Below are 14,618 nucleotides of genomic sequence, written 5' to 3'. Positions count from 1 at the left end.
ATAGTTACATTCTCTTAATGAACAGAGGGATTTGTTCTAATAGTGTTTGTAAATAGGATATAATGTCTGCATATTGTACAGCAAATAACCACTAGGAAGAATGTATGCAATGTGTTAATTATTGAAACTGTCCTACCAATTTGATTTGAAACTGTCCATTGCTATTTGTTTCTCAATAAAATTATGGAGAAAAAAAAGAATATATTTATAAGGGAAATGGTATGAATATTGGTTTTAGCATATATGTCCAAAATATACTAAGAAAGGCATGGCATGCTGTGCCGGCCCTGTCCCCAGAGCACACTGAGACAGCGAGTGAGACTGGGTGTGGTGGCACTTGCCTGTAATCCTAGTGCTTGGGAGGCTGAAGGAGAATTACTACATGTGTAATCTATGTAGTGGGACCCTGTAAACCCTGTACACCCTGTCTTAAATACACTAAAAAAAAAAAAAAGATGCTAAGAAAGAATATGAAAATTTAGTCCATCAGTAAGTCAAGCCTTCTCTTTAATTTTCACAATAATCCATAATAGGGTCTCTTTCAGTCTTGTTGCATTGATTCAAGAGGGAATCACTAAAAAATGTCTACCTTTTATCTTCAAGTCTATGTTTTGTTCTTTTTAATTTTTTTAAAGAGAGTACAAATTAGAAGTAAAACAAAAAATTACTCAGTAGTAGTGGTTTAATTTCAGAATTTCACTTAACAAAGTAACATGAATTTCACAGTGTTTGTTGTAATACATAATGTTGTCTTCCAACCAGTTATTCATATTACCAGATAAATGCATGTAAAGTTGGAAGAAGAAAGAAAGAAATGTATAAGAAATTAAGAAGAGAAAAAATACAAACAAGTGAAAAAAGGAGACGAAACAAATTAAAGTATTAACTGCTTCTTTCCCTAAACCAGCAGAAATGCACAGTACAGTTGTCTAAAGCATCCTGCTTACATGCATAGCTATATCTCTTTCCCCCACTCCCTCTCTTGTCCTTCTCAACTCAGTAACTCTTTCCTTTTGAATAAATTCATTCCCTTTTACCAGTGTCTATTTTGCCCTTCAGATTTTACCTAATCTCCTTGATTTTATGTTTTAATCTCTTTTGTCTTACCCTGGATTTTGGCTCCTAACAACATGGATTAAATACTGATTTGCTTTATTCTATAATTTATATAAAAAGCTTCAAAATCACAATATGATAAACCTGCTAACTAATAGTGAAAATACCAAATGTAATGTTAGGTTTATCTCAAACATTTTTTGATTCTTAAACAAAAAAAGTATATGTATATACATATATGAATAAAATACATGTGAATAGAATATGTATTTGAATAGAAAATGTATATATAAATATATATTGTGTTATATGTAAACAAACTGAAGAAACCTAGGATTCGAATTCCTTTGTACCAGAGAAAATCTTATTTAACCCTGACTTAGGACTATGAAAATATTGATAGATTTGATTGCATAAAAGTCAAAAGCTTTTTGCCTGCAAAACTGAGTTGCTATTACTGAGTTCTGCTGCTGTGACACAAAAGCAGCTATAGGCAATGTATAAGTGAGTAAGCATGGCTGTGTTCCAATGAAACTATTTATGATTATTGAAATTTGAATTTCATATAATCTTCACATGATACAAAATATTAGTCTTGTTTTGGTTTTTAAAAGCCATTTAAGAATTAGAAATCATTCTTAGCTTTTGAACCATGCAAATCAGGCAGTGTGCTAGATTTGGTGTACTAACTGGTATAAATAGTGTCTATGACATGTTTTCAGATATAAAAAAACTACACTTTAAATTTCAGAACCTCTTCCTGAATATATATTTTCCTTCTAGTATGGAGACATATACTAAAATTTATAATGTAGCCTAGCATTCTTTATAATTCTTTTTTTTTTTTTTTTTTTTTAGGGGGGAGGTTTTTTTTTTTTTTTCTCTGAATGCCTTCAGGGCAGGTTTGGCTGGCTTGAGTTGTGGGGATTGAACCACAGCAACCTGAGCCTGACCGCTTTGTTGAAGCAGCCACTTAAAGAACTGAGCTATGGGGCAGGCCCCCCCGCATTCTTTATAACTCTTTTAGCTTTTTTCCTACAGGGTAAACAGCTAATTAGAAACCTTACTATAAAATTTTTTTTTCTGTTTTGGGAGCTCAGAGCCTTGTACATGCTAGGCAAGCATTCTACCACTGAGCTATATGACAAACCCTTAATAATCCTTTTGGAATTAGGTGCATATATTGTATTGGAATAAATAATATACATGTACAGATTTATTTTATTTTATTTTTATTTTAGGAAAGCATCTACAGGGTGTTCAGGATCTCACTACTAGATCGGACTCATAGTAACGCACCTGTTTACAGCCTCCCAAGAGCTGGGATTACAGGTGTGCACTACCCTGCCCAGTCTCAATTGCCATCCCAGAGTGCCTCGGGAGTGGGGCCGGCACGATACGTCAGGGGATCGAACCCTGGCCCCTGTGACTTCTTGCAGGCACTTTAATCTGCTGAGCTATTTGGCCGGCGATCAAACTCAGGACCTTGTGCTTGCCAGGCAGGTGTTTATGCCCCTGAGCTGTATCCCCAGCCCCCAGAATTCTTTTTATATATTTTGTTTTATATATGGACATACAATTTTATTTTCAATTGAAATAATGTTTCTAAGGGTGTGATTGCCTTCCAATGACATCACAGTCAGCTGGGATGGTTGATTAAAAGTATAAGTTCCGTATACTAGTTCCTGAGTTCACTCCCTACCACTGAAAAGAAAAAGTACAGGTTTCTAGACTATTCCTCAGATTTAATGAGTCAGAACTTCTAGGAATACATTTAAAACAAGTTCCATAGGATGTTATTATGCACTCTAAAGTTGCAATACCAAATTGTAAAAAAAAAAAACAACAAATTAAGGAAGTTTTTGTACTAGTGAAAAGTTCTATTAGCATTCAGAAAAGTGTCATTAAACTTAATAAATAACATAAAGAAATTTCTGTTCATGATCTGTGTTTTCAGGGCAATATACAGTATTTTTAGAGCAATATACAGTGTTTCTGCATTTAGATTTTTTTCAATTAAAAAAGTTTCAACTTAGGAACTAGTGTCAAGACAGTAAATATATATATGTTGATAAATCTTCCTGTAAGAGAGATTTTAAATATCAATTGATACATAAAATTTTAGGCATCTATTAATATTGTTATCAACAACAATGGACACACCAGGACTCTGCTCTAGGTTCCATTGCCAACCAGTGATATGATACAAGAGGATTAAATTGCTTTGCCTATGTTTCTTGAACTGGCAGTTTGACTACTTAGGATCATCTGAGGCTTGATAAGAGCCTTAGTTTTTATTTGACCAACATTTATTGTAGGAGTTTCTTGAAAGAGATAAAGTAATCAAAGATGACCTATTTTCCTGGATTGCTGGGATTAGGGCTTTGTCTATCCATAGCAAAAATTAAGATCTATATAACTGATGATAGCTTATAAACACAGCAATCTTAGTAAAAAATAATCCTTTGAAATGCTTTGCACTATATCATTGTTTATGCCAGTCTCAATCCATTGTAGAGCCTTAGAGAAGTCCAGTTATTTTAGCAATGAGCATTGTTATTATTTATATTCAATAAAAGGGAAACAAAATCATCATTTAATTTGTCAAGACTTAATCTTCTAGTGATAATGTTGACCCAATTTAATCCAAAATATTTCCATCTGTCTGCTTTCTTGGACAAAAGGGATTTATTCACCTGTTTGGTATCTCACAGCAATAGGTAGAAAAGATAGTCCTTACATATTTGGAGCAATTGTTATAGTGGTAGTTCATTAACTGATAAATACAATGTCACTATTATTTGTAAAATATAATCTGCTACCTTTCATTGGGGTTCTTGAAAGAAAAGTGTAGAGTTGAAATGAACTTTAATTCCTACATGAAATTTTACACAATTGTAAAATATTATTAAGTTTATATCATTTGCTTTTCAAATTTTATTCCATCCTTTTAGTATGTTTTCCTTCTGATTCTAATTCCTCCAGTACTTAGGAATGCATGTTTGAAAGGTCCCTATCATCTGATGGCAACCTGAAAATGAAGAATATTTGTCCTTAAAATAAGATTACAAACGTTTGATCACCTGATTGTGATGGTTACAACATATTGATGTATGTGTTAAAACTTGTAAAACTAGAAATCATATGTGTCAGTTTCACTGTATAATTTTAATAAAGAATTTTAAACAATAAAAAGGGAAGATTATTGATGCTAGAATTTCAAGATGGCCCAAGGAAATTGAGCCTTTTACACTGTACATGTCCTCTCTTTTTTCCCTCAGTCCTGACACATAAAATGCTAGAACAAGAGTTCAAATGAGCTAGGAAGTAGATCTAAGAGACCCCATATATAAACTTGAGTCTTTTCCTGTGTGATATAGATCCATTTCTGGCTTGAAAGTAATCGCTGAATCTTGTAGAGATTATCTGTTAGTAATCATATTATTGCAAAGGGATCTTTGCTGCACCTTAAGATATTTTTTGAATATTTTTTCCAGTGGCTTCTCCTTATTAGCCGTATGCATTAATAATAGAACATTTAGTTTATGAAGAAAAGAATCACAGACATCAGTGAGTTTTTTGGTTGGTTGGTTGGTTGGTTGGTTGGTTTGGTTTTCGTTTTTGCAGTACTAGGGATCAAACTGAAGACTGTGCACTTGCCAAGCAGGTACTTACGCCGCCGAGCTATCTCCCAAGCCCAAGAGACACACAGAGATAATCCTAAGAATCCCTTCCTCTATCACAGATCCATACAAGAGAAAAATAAGTCAGTATAAATGCTTAAGCATTAAGAATATACAAACCAAGTAAAATGTATAATGGGCTATTGTGTAAATGTGCCTTTATTTTATTCACTGCAGATTAACTCATGGACAGTCTTTAGGGAGCTCATCTAGACTATGTGCCAAAGTTCATTGTGTTTGTTTCTATTGAAATGTGGCATCTGCAAAAGACTGTAGCATTTTCTTTAAAGTATTATACGTACTTACATTTTGTATTTTAAAAAACCCTTCAAAATATGTAACTCATTCTTTCAAAGTGCTAGCACTAGGATTTGGCAAGACAAAGGGTATGTTTTGTCCTTGATATGGGTTTCCTCAGTTGCCAGGAGACAGTGGCTTCCTAGACAGCTATCCTTTCATATTCCCCACCAGCTGTCACCCCTTCATAGAGCCAAACTCTTGTGCTTACATATGCCAGGAAATCCTGCAGGTGCTCCTTCACAGGAGATATTAGTAATATTAATCAACATTCAATCTCAAATGAATATCTGATTTTATCAGTTCAGTAAAGCAGATTACCTGAATGCCCAAAGGGAGTGTGTAGATTAGAAAAATACTTAGTATTGTGTTTGTATAACTATTATGCTTACTGGTATGTGGTAGGACTTTATTCAAACAGGTTTTAATTTTGTTGAACATGAAGCCTAATAATTTGTGTACACTGACCAGTTTATTATTCATTTCTAATTGATACTCTGATGCATGTGTGTATCCTATAATTAAATACTTAGAAATTCAGCTGCAAGTCCTTAGTCCACCCCAGCAAGAGAGGCTGCATTCTTCACACACATCATTTTTATATCGTACAGATATTGTTATGTTTTGCTTTGGTTTTTCTGAAATAGGGTCTAGCTATGTAGTTCAGGCTGTCCTTGAATTCACTATGTAGCCCAGGATGGCCTCAAACTCACAGTAATCTTCCTCTCTCAGCTTCCCAAGTGTTGAGATTAAAGTATACCAGTATTTGAATTTAGCATGTGATTGATGAATTGAACTTCAATAAATGTTTTTAGATGAATGAATTAACAGTTCATTTATTGAATATTCTTAGTCAATATTTATTACATAACTATTGAATCCTTAATGTTCAGCTATATCTTATAGGAAAAAATACAAAATTTGTTTCTTATTTTGAAGAACTTACACTGTCTCGCTGCAGAAATACAACTAAAACAGCTGTCCAACTATTCACTTCACTTTGCATAAATTTCTTGACCTGTTTTATCTGGCTTTTGTGCCACTTTCTTTCCAATAAGTGATACTAAGACCAGAATGTTCATGCTTGTATGTCCATTAGAAAGAGTGCTTTCTTTGTCTCGTACTTACTTCTTAGCAATAGTCAATGGTGATGACAATTTCTATCTTGAAATCCTTTCTCCCTTATCTTCTATGATATTATAATTTTCCTTATACTTCTCTGTTTATGGTTTCTCAGTGTCCTTTGTTGATTTATTCTGTTATTTGTTCAAGTATTAAAATTTCTTAAGACTTGCTGCTAGGCCTTATTATCACGCTAATCATCCCTGAGTGCTCTCCTTTTACATTTGACCTCAGTTTCCATCTATACCTCTATGACTTTCAGATTTATATATTTAGCTCAAATATGTTCTTTGACTTCAATATACCAGTTTGTCCAACTATCTATTCAAATTTTGCCTTTGACATTTTGCAAGCACCTCTGTTTCAAAAAGTCAGTCCTTATGTGGTTGTGCATTCATCCAGATCCTTAAGACAAACCTGAGGAATTAACTTTGTACCTTTCACTTCCTCACTGTTTCACTTCCTCATTGTCTAGGCAATTATTGGGTCCTGGTGACTTTGCCTTTTTTCTCAAACTTCTTCATTTCTGGCCTGTTGCCATTGTTTTCATCCTAGTCTAGGGTACCATTCCTCATCTACATTAATGTAATAGTCTTCTAATTGATATATTTACATCCACTCTTACCCTCTTCTAGCCTGTTCTTTATCTGTAATTGATTTTTCAAAAAGATATTCCTATCATGTTCCTCAACATGAAAACTTATAGCTGGAATCCCTTTACTTCTGGAATAAAAATCAAAACCTTAACTTGGCTGGTAATACCTACTTTGTCTAACCTGGGACCTGACTCTTCTGTTCTTACAGTCTTCACTCAAGCCATATGGTAAGTGCTAGGGATCAAACCCAGGAATGTTTTACCACTGAGTTATCTCCAAGCCCTCTTTCTTTCTTTCTTTCTTTCTTTCTTTCTTTCTTTCTTTCTTTCTTTCTTTCTTTCTTTCTTTCTTTCTTTCTTTCTTTCCTTTTTTCCTTCTCTCCTCTCTTTTTCTCTTTCTTTTCTTCTTCTTGATTTACATGAAGTTTAAATGATACAGAAATATAGAATATTAAGATATCTATCTATACACAGTAAAAAGTGAATATAAATTAGCCAACTCCATGGTAATTTCTAGTTAAATATTCATACAAATACATATTCACATTTTTCTTTATGTATAGTAATAACACATACATGAAAATTCTGGCAAAAAATCAGAGATATTAACAATATTCTCACATGTCAAAAATAGTGTGGAATATGCTTTAACAGAAACATTCTACATGAATGTAAACCCCTGATTTAATTCCATGATTTTCTCATGCCAGAAGCATTGTTGGTTCTAACTTTTTAGAAGCGAAAGGATATTGGCATCATAACACATTGGCTTATTAATAATTAAAGGAAATAAACTGATATCTAGCCAATTAAAAAATAATTAAAGGATGTTGTATGCACAGAATCTTAGTGTATGCAAAAATTTTAATATTGATTATTTACTAGGACATGGTAAACTTTGAAATTTTCTTCAACATAGGAAAATAACTGCACACATTTGGTGTGTTTTTTTAAATATATAAAACATATACAAAAACATCCATGATTGGTCTCTGTGTTCCTAATAATAAGTCTTGTCTTATTTTTTTCATGTAGTATAAATTACATTCTATAGCAGGATGGCATTAAGACCCAGTAGTTCTTAAACAATGTTACTAAATAACCATAAGCTTCAAATACAGCAAAGGTGAATAGTGTTCATAGACCTTACATCATGTAGATTTTTTTTTTAAAGAAAATGATGATTTTGATTTCTTCCACAGTTCAGAGTTGGAAATTATATAGTACAGGGATGTTTTTAAATAATCAAATGTTCTTTAGTGGATGAAAATTTTCATTGCAACTGCAATAAATAAGCATCTGCATCCTTAGCTATATTACCTGTATACCCTAGAAAGGAAGGTTCCTTTTTAAATTTAGGAGGTCTGACATTTTCAATTATTTATAGTTTTATTCCATTTTTCCAGTATCTATTGCATCCTTAAGATTTTATTTTTTCTTTCATGTCCTGACACTAAGGAGGAAATACAATGTTTGCACATATGGGTCTGGTTTATTTCACTTAAGAGTATGGTCTCTAGTTGTATCTATTTACCAATAAAGGTCTCAAACTTATTCTGTTTTATAGCTGAATAATATTCCACAATGTAAAAATGCCACATCTTCTTTTGAATGGAAATAGTTTTGTTAGTTTTTTTAAATTTTAGACAGGATCTTGCTATGTAGTACAGGCTGGCCTTGAATTCGCTATGCGCTCTTCATTTGTTTGCAGTATCAGGGATTGAACTCAGGACCTTGTGCTTGCCAGGTAGGCACTTATGCCACTTAGCTCTCTCCCCAGCTCATTTAATTCACTGTGTAGTCCAGGCTGGCCTCAAATTGGTAGCAGTCCTCCTGCCTCAGCATCCTGAGTCTTGGGATACAGGCATGCACCACCACACCTGGCTTGGATAGAACTAGTTTTGATGAAATATAACATTCAATTTTTATGTAATCCAGGGAAGCATTGCTGTAAGTGGGGGATTTTTCTTGTACAATTTGAATAGATAGAATTGGATTGTTACAACTAGAGTGGAGAAAAAGTTTTGCTTTTACTCTTTAACCAGATAAATTTACAGTGGACTTTTAAAAATATTTAGAAGTACTTGTTCATATGGGGAGACATTTATTCATTAGCTTTTTGCTATATAAAAAAAATCCCAAATTTAGTAGTTTAAAGTAATATTTATCTGCTCATGATTTTATCATTGGAAACTTTGGGCTGAGTTCATGGCTCATTTCTACTTCACATAGTATGAACTCACTCATGCATTGCAATAAGATGACAGTTGACCTTAATTGCCTTGCTAGTGATTGGCTGATTATCTGAAGAAACAAGGGAGGTAACTAGATCATTATCCAGCAGGCTAGCGTAGGCTTACTTCCAAGGTGTGGTGGAAAGGTTTCCAACTTCTGTGAAAAAGGACACAGCCCAACCCCAAGCACTTTTCAACTCTCTGCCTGCTTCCTGTTTGCATTGTAAGTCATATGGCCAAAGGCAGGTTAAAGAGATACATAGACTCCACCTCTTCAAAGAGGAGCTGCAGAGTTACACTGAATACAAAAAGACATGCACACAGAAATGTGAAGAATCTGATTTTTCCTTTCAGTCTCCCTACATGGGAATTTCTATTTAGAATCTAGCTGTGGATTATATCTACCTTATATTGCCCAAAGTTAAAGTTTTGGATACAATGGAATTTTGTTGATTGAAATAAACATTCACATGAAGCAATGCAAATTATGCAATAGAAATATTTTTCATTCCTGGAATAAGTGACATAATCAATTTAAAATCCATTTGAGTTATATTTGGAACCTCATATACAAGAGCTCTGAAGCTCAAAACAACATTTTGTTTCTAAGTCTGGCCATCAGTAAGTGGGAGGAAATGATGTCTGAGCTGAGCTGAGACCTAAAGCATGTGGAAGATCTAGTTAGGCACAAAAAGTACTTCATGAAGTGAAATATGACAAAACTAATTTTGCAAATCCACTTATATATCACATGAGAATCTTGAAAAATGCTTATTATACTGCATGGTTTACTTATCTTTTTTGTTCTACCATTGAATTCTAAGCTTTTTTTTTTTTTTTGGTGCTGGTAGTAGTGGTACTGGGGGTTGAACTCAGGACCTTTACATGGAGCTATATCTCAGCCCACACCTTTTTATTTTAAGACAAGTTCTCCCTAAGTTGATAAGTTTCCCCAGGCTAGACTGGAACTTTTCATCCTCCTGTGTCAGATCCCAAACTTCTAGGATTAAAAAATGTGCATCATCATGCTTAGCAAAACCTAAGCTTTATGATGGCAGAATCCATACTATGCATCCCTTGATGTTGGTGTAACATGAATGAATGAATGATTTAGTGAAAGAGTGAATATAGCTGGGATAAGAAATAGGTAGAGAATAGCAAGCTACAAGAGAATGAACAAGGACAATGCTAATAGAGAGAGAGAAAGTTGTGGAAGTAGCGGATGGAAAAACAGAGCAAAATGAGAGGCAGCTAAAAGGGATGGGAGGTTTGTATGCTTACCAGTTGCATCAGAGGAATTTACCACTTTCTTTAAAGTACCAATTAATCTTTTGGGCTCAAACACCAACTCTTTTGGTATTATTAAACTGCTTCCTTCCTTTGTTTTCAAAATGTGAAATCTATTTTTGAAGGCTTGTTTTCATAGAGAATTCTGAAAGTTGGTTTTTTTTGTTGTTGGTGGTGGTTTTGTTTTTTTGGTGGAACTGGGGATTGAACTCAGGCCCTTGCTCTTGCCAGGGAAGCACTTATTCCCACTGAGCCATCTCCCTGGCCCCTGAAAGTCTTATATGGGCATAAAGTAATGACTTAGATTTTAATAATTTCTTTGGAATATTAAAGGTATCCAATTTGGCAGTTCTTACTTGAAATATTATAGGTTTCAAAGTCTGTCAAACTGTCTTAATCTTTTTCCTTTAAAAGATGAAAATCATTCCTTGGTTGATGAACATTTGGGTTGTTTCCAAGATCTGGCTATTACAAATTGTGCTGCAATAAACATAGGTGCACATATATTGCTGTGGTATGATGTTTTTAATTCTTTGAGGAAGATAACCAGAAGGGGAGTATCTGGATCAAATGAGACCTCTAGGTCTAGTTTTTTGAAGAATCTTTGCACTGATTCCACAATAGTTATAATAGTCTACACTCCCCTCAACAGTGGAGAAGGATTCCTTTTTCCCCACAGCCCCTGTAGCATTGGTTATTGGTCAGTTTCTTGATGATATCCATTATTTTGGGAACCAGATGGAATCTCAGCATTGTTTTAATTTGCATCTCTTAAATGACCAATGATGGTGAACATTTTTTCGTACATTTATTTTCCATTTATATTTCTTCCTCTGAAAAGTGTATTTTCATCTCAGATGCCCATATTTGGATTGGGTTTTTTAATTTAAGGGGTCTGACATTTTCAATTATTTATATGTCCTAAATAGTATTACTCAGCCATAAAGAAGGATAAACTTGAGACATTTCTAGGTCAGTGGATGCACCTTAAGATCACACTCATTTTAAAAAAAAAAAAATTTTAAGAGAGTAAAAATTATAGAATTAAAACAGAAAAAATTACAAGTGATATAGAATTTCACTTAACAAAGTAATATGAATTTCACAGGGCTTATTGTAATAAATAGGTTGTCTTCCAACCAGTTATTCATATTACCAGATATATGCATGTAAAATTGGAAAAGAAAGAAAAAAACAAAGCAATGTATAAGAAATTAAGAAGAGAAAAAATACAATTGAAAAAAGGAGATGAAACAAATTAAGGCTGGGGAGATGGCTCAGTAGAATAAGCGCTTCCCTGGCAAGCGCAAGGGTCTGAGTTCAATCCCTGGTTCCGCCAAATCCAGGAGATAAAAGACCAAAACTTGAAGAGGCGGGGAAAAAAACCCAGGAAAAAAAAAACAAAGAAAAAAACAAAGCCAAAAAATACTCTAAAGCTCCATCTCAAAAAAAAACAAAAAAAACAAATTAAGCATTAACTGCTCCTTTCCACAGACCAGCGGAAATGTACAATGCAGTTGTTCAAACCATTCTCCTTACATACATAGATATATCTCTTTCCCCACTCCCTCTCCTGTCCTCCTCAACTCAATAATTTCTTCCTTTTGAATAAGTCCATTCATTTTTCCCAGTATCTATTGTACCCTTCAGATTCCAGTTTTCTCTTTCAGGTTCTCACACTAAGGAGACAATTTAATGTAAATATAGCATTGTCCTCCAGGTGTGAGAACCTGAGTAAGTAAGGACCAAAATGTGCAACAGATATTGTGAAATAGGAAGAAATTGTTCAAAAGGAAGCAAGAACTAGGGAGGGGGAAGGAGAAAAGGGAGGAAGAGAAAAGAAAAGGAAAGGATAAAATGGAAACAAAGCTTTATAAATCAAATGGGGAAGAGAGGTTGAAGGAAGGGGAGTAGATTGGAGGAAAAAGCAGAATCAAAATATATCTTACACAGTTACAAATTCCCTATAATTAATATGATCATTATATATATTTAAATTGTATCAATAAATAATACAAAAAATGAAAGATGAAAACCTGTCTCAAACAAACAAAAAAGAGAACTTGAAACTGGGAGTTATTTGTATTATTCTGAACCATGTGATTTGATTTTGATCAAAACCAGTTTGGGTTTTTATAAAGTCCTGATCAGGATAAATCATATGGGAAATCAAAATTTTTCTTCAGTCTCAGGCTGGGTGATACATCCTTTGTACAAGGGAATCTATAGTGCTTCAGCAGGGGCTGTGAAAGTGTTTGACATTCTCCAGAAAGAGGCAATTGGACAAGATACAAGATGTGATTGAAATATATGGTGTGTATTTAAATTTTTTAAATTATTACAGTATAAGACACTTTGCCATTAATCCCTCTCAAACTCCACTTTCTTCAAACATATTTATCTGATTGTTCTCACCACTTTCTGTGATATTTCTAGAAGTTCTTTTTCATGAGTGTTTTTGCAAGGTGAGATTTATTTAAAAATGCCACACAATGGAAAGATAAGCTTGTAAAAACATTGTGATACATCTTCATGTAGCTTATCTATCAGATCTGGCACCATATGATTTCTAGCTCTTTCCTAGTCAAAAATCACCATAAAAAGTAAAAGTTTTCAATCAATTCAGGACACTGAGGCCACCATTATAATGCAAGTAAAAACAGGAAAGAGGATTACCAAGTGTGCTTCAGAAAGTGGCCAGAAGGATGGAGAAGTTATTCAAAATAAGAGAGAGTATTTTAATGGGAATTAATTTTAGAGTGTCTTTTACTATAACAATTTTTTTAAAATTCAACACTCACCATATTCTTAATGATGCCTCATATTTCTAAGCAAATTTCTCAAAATTTTCATTAAAGGTATCAAAATGACCTAACACACTTGTAATAAATGCATCTTCCAAACATCTACCATAGTCCTGGGATCAAAGCCTTCACAATGATTTCTATAGCCAGAGAAGAGACAGGTTCATGGTTTAAGGCTTTTATGTATCGGTCTTGTCTTTAGATTATGTAGGGTAGGTTGTTGGGCTATCCTCACTGCTTTTTTTTATTTTCAAATTGTATGTGACTATTTGTAATTGTATATACCTATGAGGTATAATGTGATGTGATGAGTTATCCACATGCAATGTAGAAAAATCAAATCAGAATAATTAACATAAGCATTTATCTCAAATACCACTTTATGGAGGTTAGAAAATTTGAAATTACAGTCTTAGAGAATTTGAAATATAAAATATATTAATTATACTGCTGTGCAATTGATCTTTTAAAAATATATTCCTCCTGAGATTTTGTACTTTTTGCCAACCATCTCATTTCTTCCACCCATAATCTCTGTAACCACCATTCTATGATCATTTCATATTTCACATATACAAGAGAATATATTGTCTTTCTGTGCCTGTTTTACTTAACATAATTCTTCAGTTCTATTTATATCACCACTATGAACAGAATTTTCTTCCTTTTTAATGCTGTATAGTATCTCTTGTATTCATACACCACATTTTTATTTATCTGTTTATCTGTTAGTGGCCACTAAGGTATTCCATAACTTAACTATTATGAATAAAGGAGTAATGAATATATAAGTACAGACACCACTTTTACATAATGATTTCAAATCTTTTGGGTAAATATCCAAACCTGAGATTTCAAGATAATATGCTAATTTTATTTTTTAGTTTTTTAAAGAACCTTCACACAGTTTTCTGTAATCACTGTATAACTTTACATTCCTACCAATACTTAAGTGTAATATTTAGTTTGGCAAAATAGGTCCCTCTTCTAAAAAAGTCAACAATGTAGAAAGCATAAGATAAATGGCAAATTCAGTAAGTTCTAGAGGAAAAGAGGACTCACTCCAGGCTTACTTCAGGAAAGATTTTATGGAGAAAAAATAAGTATAAAGTTTAAATGAGGCTCTCAGCTCCTATATTCTTCCATTTGAACAACATGAATCAAATCCAAGAGTTTAACTTATCACGTTTTCTATCTTTATACTTTTTAGAGTTTCTAAGTTGAAGGAGCATGTTAAACAGAAAAGACAACAAAGAGAGCACCTACACACAATCAAGGCCAAGGTGGCTGACATGCGGAAACAAGCTTTGCAGGAACAGTTTGATGAATGGATTCTAGATCCTAAAGGACTCATTCCAACAGAAGTGGTAAGAACTGGGTATATGTAAAGGGTAGTAGAGGGGGTAATAAGAGAACAGTTGCTGGAATACAGAGTAGAACACTACAATCCTCCCGTGAACTTCTCAGTACTGAATTGAATTAAGTCAATTCTTGACCTGTCTGGTTCATATGAGTTGATTCTTCAATTTACACACATGCA

The 14,618-nt window shown here is 33.6% G+C and overlaps 1 protein-coding gene across 1 annotated transcript in view; it reads left to right on the top strand.

Moving 5' to 3' along the window:
• The window catches only part of Efcab5 (EF-hand calcium binding domain 5), a 242,731-nt gene that overhangs the window by 45,721 nt on the left and 182,392 nt on the right, over positions 1-14,618 (top strand). The window contains exon 4 of the mRNA XM_023720027.1: positions 14,289-14,445. Within this exon, the coding sequence (XP_023575795.1) occupies positions 14,289-14,445 (157 nt within the window). The remainder of the gene's footprint in view (positions 1-14,288; positions 14,446-14,618) is intronic.

This window comes from Octodon degus, unplaced genomic scaffold, assembly GCF_000260255.1.
Source record: "Octodon degus isolate 3935 unplaced genomic scaffold, OctDeg1.0 scaffold00072, whole genome shotgun sequence".
In the NCBI taxonomy this organism is placed as follows: Eukaryota; Metazoa; Chordata; class Mammalia; order Rodentia; family Octodontidae; genus Octodon; species Octodon degus.
This window is presented reverse-complemented; position numbering and strand designations above follow the sequence as displayed.